General features: G+C 46.3%; 1 protein-coding gene across 2 annotated transcripts in view; it reads right to left on the reverse strand.

Moving 5' to 3' along the window:
* The window catches only part of kremen1 (kringle containing transmembrane protein 1), a 54,587-nt gene that overhangs the window by 16,506 nt on the left and 21,913 nt on the right, over positions 1 to 16,168 (reverse strand). For both annotated transcript variants that reach the window (XM_035166752.2, XM_035166751.2), the window contains exon 3: positions 9,320 to 9,411. In XM_035166752.2, the coding sequence (XP_035022643.1) occupies positions 9,320 to 9,411 (92 nt within the window). The remainder of the gene's footprint in view (positions 1 to 9,319; positions 9,412 to 16,168) is intronic.

A 16,168-nucleotide genomic window follows, 5' to 3' on the forward strand; every position in this document is an offset into this window, starting at 1 on the left:
CCAGGTCACAGGAGGAGAGGCAGGATTGTTAAAGCACATTCCTCCGGTTGCTAAAAGCCGGGATTCGTGTAATTTAAAACACAGGTATGTTGAACCAGCCCATTAATGCACCACCAGCTGAATCTGACACACACACACACACACACACACACACACACACACACACACACACACACACACACACACACACACACACACACACACACACACACACACACACACACACACACACACACACACACACACACACACACCTCCTGGAACACGCACGGCCTTCCCAGGAATTTGAAATACAACAAAGCGAGGAAACAACACTTATTACAGTCTGTGATTTCTTTTTTTTTTCTTCTTTCTCTCCCTGCTTTCATTCCTCGCTCTGGCTCCCTCTCATTGGGCCCCGGCCCCATGTATTACTCCTTTTGTAGTACAGTATACGCAATACATAAACAAATACAGCTGCTGCGTCTCATCAGGCCTGTGATTAGCCTCGTCGCCTGCACCGCAGCTTGTGAGAACACAGGAGACACTGATGAAGAGTCACTAACTCCCCCCCCCCCGTCCCCAGGACAAGCGTCTCTGCACACAGTATTGTATTTGTCGGGGAGGTTCGGGAATCACCATGATGTGTTTCTGTTGGTTTAGGCTTTGCTTTTTCTACGGGGATCATAAATTTCTCCAAAGCCAGTAAATGGGAACAGCTACAGTGAGACAATGCAGGATTTATTATTGGACAGAATGAGAGACGGATTTGTATCTAACAGACTGACTTTGCTAGTGGGACGTTCGACACACACTTCTGGGCAGTGTGTGTGTCTGTGTGTGTGTGTGTGTGTGTGTGTGTGTGTGTGTGTGTGTGTGTGTGTGTGTGTTGCACCAAGATTGAGATGGAGGAGATCAATGCTGCAGCCCTGGGCCCTGGGAGAGTGACTAACCATCTAATTAGAGGGAAGAGCGAGGAGTCGGAGCTTTAAATGAATAATTAGTGCCTTCTCAAAGACCGGGCTCAACAATGCAGGGGCCAGATGAAAAATGGCCGCTGCACCGCATCACTCTGCCTCCCCCCTGGCAAACCAAATGAGGAGTCGCTGATATCAGCGGCGGCGGCGGCGAGATGGAAAGATGAGCCGACCGGCCTCGAGCGGTAGATAAGCACGGTGGGCGCACGTCCATTTATCATCGTTCACTTTCAAGGAGATCGACCTCTCCCTGGTTATCTGGACGCCGATACCTGTCCCCAGGAATGCGCAGGAAAAAGTTCACCACACAGAGAGAATGTAAATAGTAAATCGTCTGTTTTTATAATGTGCTTCTTCCAGTCTTATCGACCTCTTAACACTACAAGTCACATTCACACGCAGTCATGCAGCCGTTCTATATGCAGCGCTTTTTAAATTACACACAAACAACGAATTATATGAACCCGTGGAAATGTTTTAATCTTGAATGTGGCGTTTAACGAGTTTTTCTTTATTGTCTCACACACGCTGTGCAGCCAGGGTAATTTAGGGTTCAGTGCCGAATGCAGACTGGGTTCAAGGGATTCGAACCACCAAACGTCTTGGTAGCGGACGGAGAGCAAACCCACGCAGACACAGGGAGAAAATCCAAACTCCAAAAAGAGAGAGACCCAGATCGAACCTTAGTTGCATAGATGGGAACTGGAAAGTGAAAGTGCACCATGGGACCACTGGTATATAAAAGCTTTGCTGATGCAGTGTTGCCACAAGACAGAGTAAAAATAGAAAGTTAGAGAAAAGGTATTATTCCAGACAGTGAAACAAGAAGACGCACTAATGGCCCCTTGAAGCTGTTTCAGCCAATTATACCTCAACTATATGAAAGTAAAGACGACTATAAACCGACTCCTGATTATTTTCTCAGCATCTAATCAGTCCAGGAATTAAATATGTAACGTTTATGCAAAAGAAAAAAAGTCGTTTAACGACGAAGCTTCGGGGGGAATTATTTATGTCCTATTTCAATTTAGTGGCAGATTAGATAATTACATTCTGCATCTTGTTTGTACAGTCAACGATTTGGTTTGAGGGACGAACGAGACGACGACTAATGGAGCCGTCGAGTCAGAAATCGGAGAGAATTATCTTTATATATTATCCAGAGGGGAACAAAGACGTGACCAGCGAATCTGTGACACTTAGATTTAGTTCTAGTGTGGAAATATCAACCTGCATGTTACCATGACAGCTTTATCTACCTCAGCTGGAATTTGTCTTTAGCACCTGTTTAGCAAATGTATTATTATTATTGTGGACATATAGACTGTAAATAAAGGTGGGACGACATGACAGCGCCATAAAAGTGATCGCCCCCTGGTGGCTGGCTGCAGTGTAGGTCATAAACCACACCTCCTCCGCGGAAGTTGATGGGACATGGACCAAACTAAAAAGTAGAAATACACGTTAATTAATTTTTTCTAGGTAGTTCTTATCATAATGATGTAAATTCAAGTGTTTCTGATAAGTTTGGTTTCAATTAAATATTTGATGCAATGAAAAAGCAGTGAAACATCATGATTGACAGCTGGGACTGACTCGTGATTGGTTTGGTGGGATCTTGTTACCACGGTTTCACACCACGATCACGACTCTGGGTCCTAACGACGTGAAAAGAAGTCGGCGACCGTATCCAGGATATTCTGGCATGAGCTCTGTGGATCGTCCATCTTTATACACAGGCTGTAATGTTAGCGTCACATTGTGAACGTCTGGCTCTCACAGCCAGAGCCTCGAGCAGGGCTGCAGACTCTCTGCTCTTACTCTCCAATTAAATGTCATATTGATTATGCTAATACATTTAGATCAAATTTGGCTGAACATGAGCAAAGCACACACACACACACACACACACACACACACACACACACACACACACACACACACACACACACAGACACACGATGTGAGCTCGGACTGCACAACCTGAACAGGATCCAGTGATAAACCAGTATTATTGCACCTGAGCAGAGCCCTGCAGGTCTGCGAGCCCTCGCTCCTGAGCGCTAAATTGGTTGACCCGCTATTCATCTCCTCCTTTACCGCGAGACAACCGCCACACAATGGCCGTCTACTTTGTTCTCATTAGCAAACATTCTACACAACCAGCTCGCCTCGTAATCAATACCTTTAATTCCCTAATGGGCCTGGCTGATTTAACCCCGGCCATGTTGAGCGAGGGAAGGAGCCAGACAGAGAGAGAGAGGGAGGGAGGGCGGCGGAGAGATTAAATGCACCTGATGTCTCCTGGCGAGCTTTTTGTGTGCGGCTCTGTGCGCTCCAGTTTCTGTCTGAGAGTTTCCTCGGCGCACTGCACTCAGGTATTTCACCTGAGGGCGGAGCTGAGGGAGGTCAGAGGTCAGGGTAAGATAACATTGAGTGTGCTCAAAGCTCCCCCCGCCCTCTTCACCAGGTGATGACGGATCTAATGTTGTGTTAAGGGGGAAAATCCACAATTATCCACCGTGCACTTAAAATGTTCCCTAGATCTGTTGTGACTGATCTAAATATCTCTGTCTCCTGATTTGCTGTTAAAAATCTTCCTTCCCTCCAGGTAATAGATGGTTAACAAACTTCATCCCCACGACGAGGCGGCTCTTTGATTGTTGGGTTTCGCTGGATCATCTTTTTTAAACTTTCTTTTCCACTCTCGGAACAGACAGAAAACAATAAGGAAGACGAGACGATCAAAACACTCGATTCGGTTTCTACACATCTTCAAAATATTCCTTCTTTTTCTCCAGTTTATCGTCAGTGAACAAGTCGAATGTCAGCATTAAAGTTTACTTCATCCCCAAGAGGAGGCCAGCGGCGAGGAGAAAAACTATCTCTCCTAAATCTACGCACACAGCACTTGTGGTGATTCCTTTACTTTAAAGGGAGGCTGGTTTATTCCCATGAAAAATGTATGATGAGTAATTTTGTTTGTTTTTATTTTTATTTACAAGCCTGAGGCCGTGGGGGACAGTGGTTGCATGGGGGGTGCACGTACATGCACGTTGGTTTTGCTGGATCATCTGTTTCAAAAATCTTTTACTTTCTTTTTCCAAAGCAAAATGTGACCGGGCCTAAATTCTCATAAGCAGCTTTGAGCCATTGAGACATTTTCCGGAGGAGCCGAATGTGAGAAGACAAATGTTCGGGTCAGTCGATATTTTCTGGAATTTTTCGAGGAAAACGTCCAGAAGATGTCAGAGTGAGCACATCTGCACGTCTGACCCGGACAATCTCCTGCGGTGTTCCTCACATGTTTAAGACGAACTCCAGACCCAAGTTTCTGTAAATTTCACGTCGAGTTTATGCTTTAAAAACAGCCACAGTTTTAACCTACAGCACAGATTCCACTTAACAGAAGTAAGGGATGAGCTCACTTCACAAAAATGTCCTCTTTCTGAAAGTGTAAATCTTTTTTTTTTTTACACAGGAACAAACACACGTCTCCACTCAGCGGTGCCTGAACCTGCCTCGGTATAATGGTAGGAAGGGTGGGTTGTGGTGAAAGCTGGTACAAGACCACCTAGGGGAAAACTTCTGCCTCGGAATTAAAAAGAGGGAGTGAGAGAAATACGACTGAGGTTCAGGAAACAGCCACCAGGCCGAAGCGCTCCGGTCGCGTTCCACTCATCTCGGCTTCTTGCTCGTTTTACTCCCGCTTGTTTTCGTCTCTGACGTTCGTTCGACCGTTTGACTTTTCCTGCCTGTCGTAAAAAAAAAAATCTTCAAAGATGTTTCTCTGTCTGATCCACATTTATGATATTTTCCTTCACAGCACTATAATTTAAAGTGTGAGGTGTGTGTGTGTGTGTGTGTGTGTGTGTGTTATAATTATTGACTGGATCAGTCGGCTGGAACAGGTCCAATCTCTTTAACTTTACGAGCATCATAAATCAATATTCTTACACGTGATGGTGAATTCACCTGGTTCTGATCTCACTGACTCAGTTTATTATACTTTATGTATTTTCTCATCTGCAGCACTTTCACTCTCATATTTCTGCCCTGATGCTTTGGGATGTTCAAACTGCTTTAGCCCTCAATTCTTATTTTCTCTACTCTGGTTTGAAAGGTTTATTGATCAAGTTTATGATTCATTTTTGCTGCTGAACTGTCTAATCTCGATTCGCTCTGAGACATTTCACTACAAAAATCAAGATTTCCACCTCATTGTAACACCCGAGATGAAGCCAGGGCTTGTACAACTTGTATTCGAGCGAATAAAAATGAACATATACAGCAACCGAAACAAAAAGGTTCATTATAAAAACATTTATGTGAAGCCTTGTTAAGTTCTGACCGATTGGAAAGTTCAGTTTCGTCCCCCGAAAGGTTGAGCACAGCTCGGAGAGACACAGTCTTCTGGTCACAGTCACTGGGGAGGACCGCTCCATAAATCACTCTTAATGAAGACGGAATCTCATCACTGCATTTTTCCCCCTTAGTGTTCAGTAATAACAGCCGGGATCAAACACATACAGTAATTGCTTTGTTTTTATGTGCTTGAGGTGCGGCGGCTCGCTCGGCTGCCAGATGCTTGTGGCCGTGGTGTTTCATGGTGACAGACGGGGGGTTAATCAAACATTCCCTCAATAGCTCAAAAAGATTAAAGTACAACCTGCTGTGAGTGCGGCAGCCGAGCCGTACATCAAGTGGGTTAATTAGTCAGGTGTAAACACACTGACAGCTCCATAACAAGAAATATCCAAATATCACTGACGGGGAATTCTGGCCTCAGGATAATGACGCTCATTATCCGAGAAGTATTGTCAGCAACGATAACAATGTGTGACATAAACAGATAGAAAAAAATGTACAGTCAACAGGTTATATAATGAGGATGTTGTCAAAGTCACAAGTTGGAGCTTTGTTAGTTTAGAAAAGAAATTGGCAATAAAAACTAAGAACAAATCCTTGACATTGACATTTTGGGAGGGTTGAAAACGTATAAATGAATAACTACTGGTGGACCCCGTTCTAAACCTGGCTCGACTTTTAACTGTGGTGCACTCTGGTCCAAACCTAAGTTACGTAACGAGGCCGACTTTACAAAAGTTCACAAGTTGTTTTTACTTAACTAATCCTTCAATCATCCTTTGAGTGATATGTATATTGTACGTTTGCATTTTTTCTAAAAGTCACTGCACCGAAACACGTTAAATAAACCGGACGCAGTGGCACAACGGGTTTTTCTTGGTTTCATCCTGTTGAGAGATGAGCTTCCAACAGGCAGATCAAGGTCTTGGCAAACGCTCGGCAGACTTCACCCTGACAGCTTCACTCTGTGTCAATCGAATTCAGCCGGGGCAAATGCATGGCAACACACGGGAGCCACAACAAAACACAACGTACTGTTCCAGTGGGGAACACCCTGCATGAGGAAGCTATGAACATTATTCATTATGAATCATATTTGCTGAAGATGCCATAATAAAAAAAAAAAAAGTAGGCACAAAGTAGAGTTGTGCTACAATTTGTGAGATTTTATTACCACTTAACTGAGTCATTTTCAAATCACATGAATGAACTTTCAGCCTGAGTTCGTCTTCATCTGGACTCGGACCACTTTCAAAACGTAAAGGATTTGGAAATCAGGTTGCATCACAAACAAAAGCAGAATCTTCACAGATATTCTGCTTTATAATCGTATAAATCTTATAAACACGCACTCACTGCCAAACAAAGATTATTGCTCTAAAGGCAGCAATGCACAATGTGTTCAGGGGGGGAAAAAGATTTCGACCCTGGTCTCTGCAGTTTTCTCTGCAGCAACATTACGAGTACAGAGAACAAACTTTTAACTTTCCACCCTTGACATTTATTGATGTTGAAGTTGTAAGGGGGGAAATGGAGATTTCCCGAAAATGTTAGATTTCTGGCTGATCTGCTTCACAGGAAACCGACCTTCAATAAATCACAGCCCATAGTGACAAGCCGGTGCTTCGCTGAGCGTTTAGTGGCCTGGGAATGAGACGGGCCTCCAAACCAGTGTCATTGTTGCAGGACACAGATGGAAATGTCAATTTGTCCAGTGGACGATGTGCCTTGACAGCGCCTTCTTGAAATGTTTGGATAATTCCACCACATGATAACTGCTGCCACCGGGGATTACTAAGATCCACAAATGTTGTGAGCTACCCTATAATCGGAATAGTCCGAGTATGTGTTTCTGGGCTCATGTGACCTGCGTGACCGTGTGCGCTCCACCAGGGTGTGTCACCCTCACCGGGGTGGCATGACCCGAGATGACAGGGAGCCCAGCTGGATAACAGGCCGACGGTTGGCCGGCTCCAGGTGCCGCAGCCAGCGGCCACCAACCACCAGCCACTCCACATCAAACGTAAGCAAAGAAGTAGACAAAACGAAAGCACAGACAAAACAAAAGCCAGACGAAATGAAAACAAAGACCACTGTTGCCCTTTCTCTGTTACACCACAGTGTTTTCCAGCTCTCTGCTGCCAGCAGCACTAACACAGAGATCAGTACCTTCTCACTTAGGAGCTGAGGCTTTCGGATGCAGCGTGTTGAGAGCAGGCAGCGCCAGAAGGTAAGGCACCACGTGGCGATTGTGGTTTCACAATAGATGAGACAGAGCGTTTGTGTCTGAGAGCTCCGTGGTTTCCCTGCAGGGAGAAACCGTCTCTGCTGAACAGGCATGTTTTCATGACGCTGGCTCGCAGCAGAGCCTCGTCTCCTTTCCTTACGTTACAGGGCTTTGAATAACCTTTAATTCACCAACAGAAAAGGGAAACGCTCGTGTAAGACAGCATCTGATACGGGCGCTCAGCCGTTGGAAATGGGCCACATGTCACCAGGATGCGTTACACACTGTGAGGTACTGGATCCCAGACAAAAACAAGGCTGCACCAGCACATGGCAAACCCTGGAACAAAAGCTGGCCTGATTTTCACCAAAGATAAAAGATAAGAGACAAACCCTGCGACCGTGTGGACCGCGCTCCTCTTTCCTCCCAGACCACAAAGATTCAGGATGTTGGGCTATAGACACACTGAGATAAATGGACATTGGTCTGAAATAGGTCACTCAAAAGTCTAATGGGATGCAGACAACCTCCTATACACAATCATTCGCACACATGCACAAAAATACCATAATACCCTGCCCCTGCACACATGGCTGTGCAGCCAACAGGCATTATTAGTTGGGTTAATGGATACTGAGCCTTTCAAACAGCAGGCTTTGGGAAAGCACGCTACGCAGACAGGATAATGGGGGACACGGCTGGAGGGCCTGGGAGGATCCTGAGACCTGGTGGTACCTACTGCAGCGACAAAAAAATTACAACAACTCATTACTTCGCCCTTCCACTCTTCGGATAACGACGGTCCAGACACATGCTGCGATTTATCTTTCAGGTCTTTGGGTTCAGCTCCAGGAGAAATCCTACAACACGGTGGATATTAAGTAACGCAAAGGTCAGACACTGGGATGGAAGTGTTTGGAAAGGAAATAGAAAAGAGCTCAGATAAAGAGAAAAACAGAGAAATCAAATAAAAACAGAGTATGAGGTAGACTCAGTAAGAAATGGGAAATATAAATCATGACTGAGGAGGCAAGTGAGATATTTATCTTCATTAAATAGATTATATTGAGGTCTGCTTTGCCAAATTTCATCTTTCATATTTTTAATAAAGTCTTTTACTTCATAAATGTCTGCAATATAAATTCTGACGTAATCTGGAATCAAGCACAAATTTTAAAAATGTGGGGGAAAAAAGTATTAAAGTAATTAAAATTAAACATCTAACACAGGAACACTGTGAAAGACACACACAAAATGTCCCAGAACCCAAAACGTCCATCAGTTACTGGACATGGGAATAAAAGTCGTCCACAAACGGGTCGATGTGTTTAATCACTCACATCAAGAAGCGAGTCAAAACAAGCTGCTTAGCCGACGGAGAACTTTATGAACACACACACACACACACAGACACACACACGTACACAGAGGCCGTGATTGACAGCTCGCATTAAAGCGAGGGCAGGCCCGGGCACGGCGGGAGGAGGGCTGATGGGAGGCAATTAGAGGCATTTCTCAGATGGTAATAGCTGTGTACAAGTCATACAGTAAAAGCTATTCATAGCAGACGAGCAGAGGAGCATTGCAATGAAAATGACGTCCGTGTGCCCGTGATATGGCCCCAAGGGCATGGAAGGGCAGAGCAGACGGAGGGAGAGAGAGAGAGAGAGAGAGAGAGAGAGAGAGAGAGAGAGAGAGAGAGAGAGAGAGACAGACAGACAGACAGACAGACTGAAAGAATGATGAAGGAGCGGCAGCGATTTCTTACTCTGGCATGAGGGGATGTCACAATATCTCCAGTAGATGCTGTCCTCGTTGTCGGCGATGTAGCACCATGGCTGAACGTCCCCGTCGGGATTTCTGAAAAACATGGAGGGTGTAAAGGTTAGGTTTCAAAAACGAGCAGAAAGAACCAAACCCGGAGGTTAAGCTGGGTTTTTCTATTTCAGTGCAGGAGAACAAGAATGGCCATTCGCCTGATTTGTCTTATTGTGGACGTCGTTCTTCGAGGTGTGTTGAGGAGGTGACGCAGGTTAACACAAGGTGGAGAAAGGGCTGACGCCAGGGATATGAGGGTAAAAGAAACATCCCCTGAAACCCCCGCTGTCGAGAGCTGAATACTCAATAACGTTTCAGAGGGAGATTATCTCGGCCGTGTCAATCATTCCCAGTACGCCCCCCCCCGTCGGCGCTTGTTGGTTTAGCTTCTTCCTCTGCGGCTCCGAAGGCTTGACCGTGCACGTCAGGCAAGGGCCAGACCGACGGCTCTTTGATGGGTGGAGGTCAGGGGGTGGGGTGGGGGGGCTTTTTGTTCTGGGCCAGACATAAACCTGAAGAAAAGGGTGCGTGTGACGGGGCAGAGCTTTTGTCCGAGGCCGCTTCTGAACCTCATCACGGCCCTTTTAACCCGACGTGAGTCTGACAGGCCCCTCGTCGTGTTTTTCTTTTCAGTTTACTCCTTTTCAGTTTCACTCACTTTTCAGCGATAAAGAGCCGGATCGAAGACGGAAAACACCCTCAGATCTTCGTCCAGGCTCAAAATCCTCCAGGGTGCAGCTTTTTGCAAATCACGGCCATAATGGGAACTTTAAAATTGCTGATAAATTAAATGGAGCTTTTCCAGACAGGAGTCATAAAGGTGCCGTTTCAGCTCTTTACGCTCCGTTTCGGGATTACATGTGAACTGTAAAAACAAACTCCCTGTTGACTCTGAAAGACGTCTAAGATGACACAGCTATTTTTTTTTTTTTTCACTGTAATTGCCAGAGACCTTTTCTCTTCTCTTCTGACACACCTCATTGTAGCATCTTGAAATCGCCCTACGGCGCTGCGCTATCCAGTTTCGCCCCTTTGTGCGCAAAGTTGTGAAGGGCGTTTCCATTTCTTTTCTTCTCCTATCAAAAAACACTATCCAGAGTTTCCTCCTCTCTTTTCACACTGAGAATGAGGTATTGACAAAGATGTCGCTGTAAAGCTTTTTTTTTTTTCTGGGTTGAACTCGAGTTTAACTGCCTTAAAGCTTTTCACTCTCGGTAGCTGACAAACAGTTACTGGACTCGCCTTTTTTTTTTTTTTACAGCCCAGTCAGGGGGGGGGGGTGAATGAGCGAAGAAAGAGCTTATCTAGACACATTTGTTTTTATCCTCTATTCTATCCTCCCGCTGTCAAAACAACCACAAGGTTCTCTCAACCTGAAATCCTCCCATGTTCAACAAGGGCCTTGTTTTTCTGAAGGTTTCAACACCGTATCATGAGCCCGGATCTGTTTGTGGCTCCACCCAGATCGGGGGGGGGGGGCAGACACCTGTTTGTTTGGCCCCAGGCTACGACTGAAATAGTTGAAAAGCTCAAAAAACTGGGTCCAACGATCAAAAGATTGGATAATGTGGCCTTTCTCGATTTCGCTCTCCCCTTCTCCCTTTTCAGGCCTGTCAACGTGTAATAGCCCCATTTGAAACAAGACTCCAGAGAAGTCATCTATAGCCACTTATGTAATTTACGGCACTTTCTTAATCACCCCCTAAGGAGGCCGACGTGAATTACAACCATCAGGGTAGAAGAAAAATTGTCTGCAGACCCCTCATCCTGTGTCTCACCCACCGGGGTCTTTGATCAGTAAATGATGTGGTGAGCCCCTCCGAGCTTTCTGCAAAACCCCCACTCCCCAAGTATTGTTTAATCCCCCTCCCCCCCTGTCTCTCTCTCTTCTCACACACAGACACACTAACACCTGCACACACCCTTTTAGCAAAAGCATGTGAACATCATCCACAGGGCAGAGTTGAACAGGTCACATGACTGAGAAACATCAACAGTCGTGCCGCAGGTAACTGTGCGTGTGTGTGTGTGTGTGTGTGTGTGTGTGTGTGTGTGTGTGTGTGTGTGTGTGTGTGTGTGTGTGTGCGTGTGCGTGCGTGTGCGTGTGTGTGTGTGTTTGTTAAGCGTTGGCGGAACAGAAGTTGGAAAGCAGACAACCTCAGACTAGCTTGGGTGGCACAGTGCAGATAAGAGCAGAACTTGTTAAAGAGAAATCCATTCGTTTAACCCGGCAGCACAGAGAAAAACATATATATTTATATATATGTATATATATGTATTTACATGTACGTGTGTGTGTGTGTGTACATGCTCGTGCGTAAATTGTGTGTTTGTTTAGGAGGTGGGGGGGGGTTGTATTCCCATCGATGTGCATCAGAGAAGAAGCGCCTGTTGGAACACTCCCATACCCAGAGGTAGATCTCTGGAGATGTTTGGACACTTAATTGGCACAATTAGTCTGATTGACTCATTGTGCTCACAGTGAGCCACACACTTCGGTACACAGCCAATTTATAACCACATTGCATTTTTTGCCTCTCAGGTTCTGTGCTGCTGCATTTGCTCACATCTGAACACTGACAAAAACAGCTGTTCTTGGCTGGCGGCTGTTCAAAAGGTTTCCTTTAATAACCCTTTTCCATGTACCTTGATAAGTTAATTTATGATCCTCTTTAAAACGCCTGGCGCTGTGAAACTACATATAAATCCCCTCAAAATCCTTTACATCAAACCATGTGAGCGAATGCCGGGAAGAACATGCTTTCAGTTATTCTTTACGTGAGATTGAAGACTGCTTTTGTTTAGTTCACAAATTGTAAGTGACAATAACGTAACTACACCAGTAGGAGGGAGCAGTGCACTAATCTGCGTCTGGTCTGCCGGAAAGAAGAAGAAGATTTAGTGTGTACGAGCAAATCATGTGGAAAAACGTTGTTTGCAAACGAAGCTGCTGCCCCAGCGTGGCGGTGGCAGTGTGGACAGCACGGCGGCGTTGCAGAATAAGAGGCGTGTAAAGCCTCAATTACCCTCGCTCGCGGACACGCACAGGCACAGCTGTGGACACCACGGATGCGTAGTTCTTCTTATTATACCCGTTCCTACTCAGTCTGCTGCGGCCGTGTGGAGTTGGTGCCCCTGCAGCATTGTGCTGCGGTGACAACAAATTGGAGGGTGCACGGACGTCTGCACGGAGCCGCACGTTCACCCTGTGATGAGGAAGTTTCTGTCACTCAAACCCTGGTGGACCTTCTGGGGATGTGGAAAGCAGAACACAGGCCGCACACAATAGTGTTGACACCCGTGCCGCCACCACGCCTGCTCTCGCTTTGACACAGACATTCATTCTGCGCCCTGACTCCCTCCGCTCTTGGATTAAGGGCAGAACAACAATAACTTACTTTGAAACTGCTGCAAACTAACAAACAGGAGGAAAACCTGTGCAGTTTCCACTCTATGGACCTGGTTTGTGTTTGAAAAGCTCGCGATACCGTTACCAAGTGTTATTGCAATTTGCCCAACCCTCAGCAGGCATGTAAAAAATAAATTAAGTAAAGTAAGAGCCAAGCTTCCTGTGATTTTACAGAGCTGGGGAGGAGAGCGATGCCGATTGGGGGGCGAGTGGCTCCTCTGGATCGGGATTTGAGGTCAACGGCAGATCAGAGTCTGGCAATTTACTGCCTGAGAGAAGAGACTCTTTAATTGACTTGGATGATTTAGCATGCAAACTGCTGCCTGCTGCTGCTGTATGAATGCATGTATTGAAGGAGAGGCCTTCTTGGTTGTGGAGCGATATGTACAGTCCACTGTCCATTGTTGTCTCTCACGGTCCAATTGTGCAAAATACGAGGTCGTCCTGGTTTCTGTGTCATGTGCGGCTGGTAAGTAGCAGTGAGGTCCAGTAGCAGCAGCCATTGTCGCCAAATTGTGCGTCCTCAACAAACGCTGTTGTTCTGAGAAGGCTTTTAGACGTTTGGGGTCGACTTCTGCACTGAACTAAGCTTCACTCCGCTCCGTGTGTTCAGCTTAAAGGAAATATATTCTGCTTTTATCCAGCTTCATAATTTTAATTTGTGTCATTACTTGAAAAGGTTTAAATGTCCAGAAAACATCACTTTCCTCAGACTGTCCACTGCTGCAGCCCCTCTTGGTTTTAGCCCCTTTCTCTTTCAGGGGTCGTGTAGGAAAAGTCGGCCTCTGCTTTCGCTTTACTTGTTAGGGGGCGTAACAGACCAGGTGATGGGCGTGCACTATGCAAATGTCTGTCACCATTGTGATGTCACGCAGAATTCAGATTAATGACGAGGTTGTTCGGGAGCGTCAGTGTTTTCTGTGGGGGGGGGGGAGGGAAGCTCCCTTCACTGACTTTGGGCTTTTTAACTTTGCAGAACTTTTTGTATTTACAATAAAAAAAACCTTTGTAACACACTTGAGGAAACACAGAAAAAGCTCATTTGGAGTTTGGCGATGCGTGCTGCTAACGTGGTGGAAGCTGGAGATCACGGCGCTGAGAAAACTGACAAGGGGTTCATTTTATTGCATGAAACAGGATCTCACTTCTATTCTGAGGTCGCTATTATGTTGATGGCGCCGCACAGTACATCTTCTCACGGGACACTTCTATTAACTTCTTCAATTTAACAAAGCAGCGCACAGGGATTGTAATGTAGTCGTGGAGCGGTGGACGAGTTGGCTGCAGTTTCCCCTGACCTCAGATTTGCACCTGACATCACAGCGATTCAATTACAATCAACTTGGGGACACTATTCACTCTGGCATTTCCATTATCTCATCTGTGTTCAGGAAAAGCATTAGAAGCCATAGTGGACACTCATAAATTCTACAGTATACACACACACACACACCTGCATATTAACAGCCAGGAAACGGCTGGCAAAGCCATTCAGCCACTTCGCACTCTAACACCGATGCACCAGGGGGAGACTCCCAATACGAGCCCAGGTACAATAGATTAGGAGGAACGATAAACGAAACGTAAATCACAACTTCGATCAGTGGGAGTTGTTCTTATGAATGTCGTGAAGTATTGAGAAAAAGGTCAGAGACGTACTTCAGCGGTGGTTGAAATACTCACTTCTACTTCAAGTTGTGGAATGACTTGTGAATCGAACCACCCAGATGATCAGTAATGTGATATCCACTGTTCAAATTAGTCCCGCTCAGTCTCGGCTTAGACACGAGAGCTCTTGTCCTTTTTCTCGAGGCTTTGTGCTCTTTTTTTTTTTTTTTCCAGGGGAATAATGTGACATTTCCCTCTGCCCAGTTCCTCCCTGTTTTCACTGGGGTATTTTATAGCCGGCTATAAAGATGAAATGTGGGGGCCGTTAGGGCTCTTTCTCCGGCTCCACTGTGGTGCCCTCTCCACCTAAATCACCGCCGCGAAACAGCCAGTGATGGGACGGGAAGTGAGTGTGTGATTCCCCCACTTCTCAACATCCGATACACGCTTAGAGCCGAGTGTGTGCGAGTTGAGAATGTGGTGATTCCCCGTCTTTGCATTATCCACCTGTGCGCCGGGCCTCAGCTCTCCTCTCGTAAAAAAAAACACAATTTGCCTCGGGGTCAGAAATGCCAAAACCGCCCCGGCTCTCCTCCTTCTCGCTTTTCATTCTGTTATCACCCCCTTTTGTCTGGGAATTACCACCAGAAATTTACCACCTAGAACTCTGGGCTGGAAATCCAAGCCTCAGATGAAAGAGAAGCAGAGATGGGACGAGGAAGCGTTTCAGGGAGAAAGGGGTTAAAGAAATATTGGGAAAGGGAATTTGAATGGGACTTCATGGAAATAGGGAGATTTGTTATCCAAATTGAGCAACAACGTCCAAGGCAGTTCCCCACATGGCTGGAAACAAAACAATCCCACGAGCCAACTTTCTGTGATCAAACATTTCACATCAGCCTCGGCGCTGGGTCAACGCTCAGCTCAGAACATGTGCACACGGCAACAAACACACGTGACGGACACATGCAGCACATTCTTGACCTTGTGCGGACATGCCATAAATGCCTTCCCCTCGTCTTTTCACAATGAAGTGGCCACTTTGGTCCCCATGGCGCTGCTGATGACGGGGGGGGATTTACAAGGAGGGTGTCTGAGGCAGACTGAGAGCGGCTGTAGCTGCGGCCCCATGTGACAGAAATCCCTCTGTCGGGAAAAGAAACAAAGCTCTGAGCTGTCAGTGAGTCGGAAAAGCCGCTCACGGCATCGACGGCCAAAAACACAGCCCAACCCAAACAATGGAGGAGTCCAGTCTGAATGTGTCTTGTTGGACGTAACACACCGCTAATGTGCGGGGAAGCCTCCCTCAAGCCTCAGCATGTCTCCCGCTCATCAATCTCCTGACTTCCACTTCAAGTAAAAACAAATCTGTCCAGTGCCACTTCAAAGCATTGCTGCGTTATGAGTTGACAACCATGACTTAGAAATGTTTCAGAGGCTTTGGGTGCAGGACGTGGGGGGGTGGGGGGGTGGTCTGTTTCTCATGGCTTGGCGACGAGGGCCAAGCCACTGTTCTGGCCGTCTTGTTGAATTTGAACCGGGCTCACGAAAGAGTGCGGCTCCCTGGGAAGTACACAAGCCCCGACGGCCGCACACACACGCAGCAGCTCTCACACTTGTGGAGTGTGACTGAGGAGGAGCGATGGTTAGAAACCCAAAGCCACCGTGTCGCTCCACATCCCCGGGGATGAGGGACACGCAGATTTGCTTACACAAACTCATCGAGTGTGTTTGTCTCCGTGTGATGACTAAGCCGTGTGGGTACGGCCAATCAAATATTCA

The sequence above is a fragment of the Hippoglossus stenolepis genome, chromosome 9, assembly GCF_022539355.2.
Source record: "Hippoglossus stenolepis isolate QCI-W04-F060 chromosome 9, HSTE1.2, whole genome shotgun sequence".
Lineage (NCBI taxonomy): Eukaryota > Metazoa > Chordata > Actinopteri > Pleuronectiformes > Pleuronectidae > Hippoglossus > Hippoglossus stenolepis.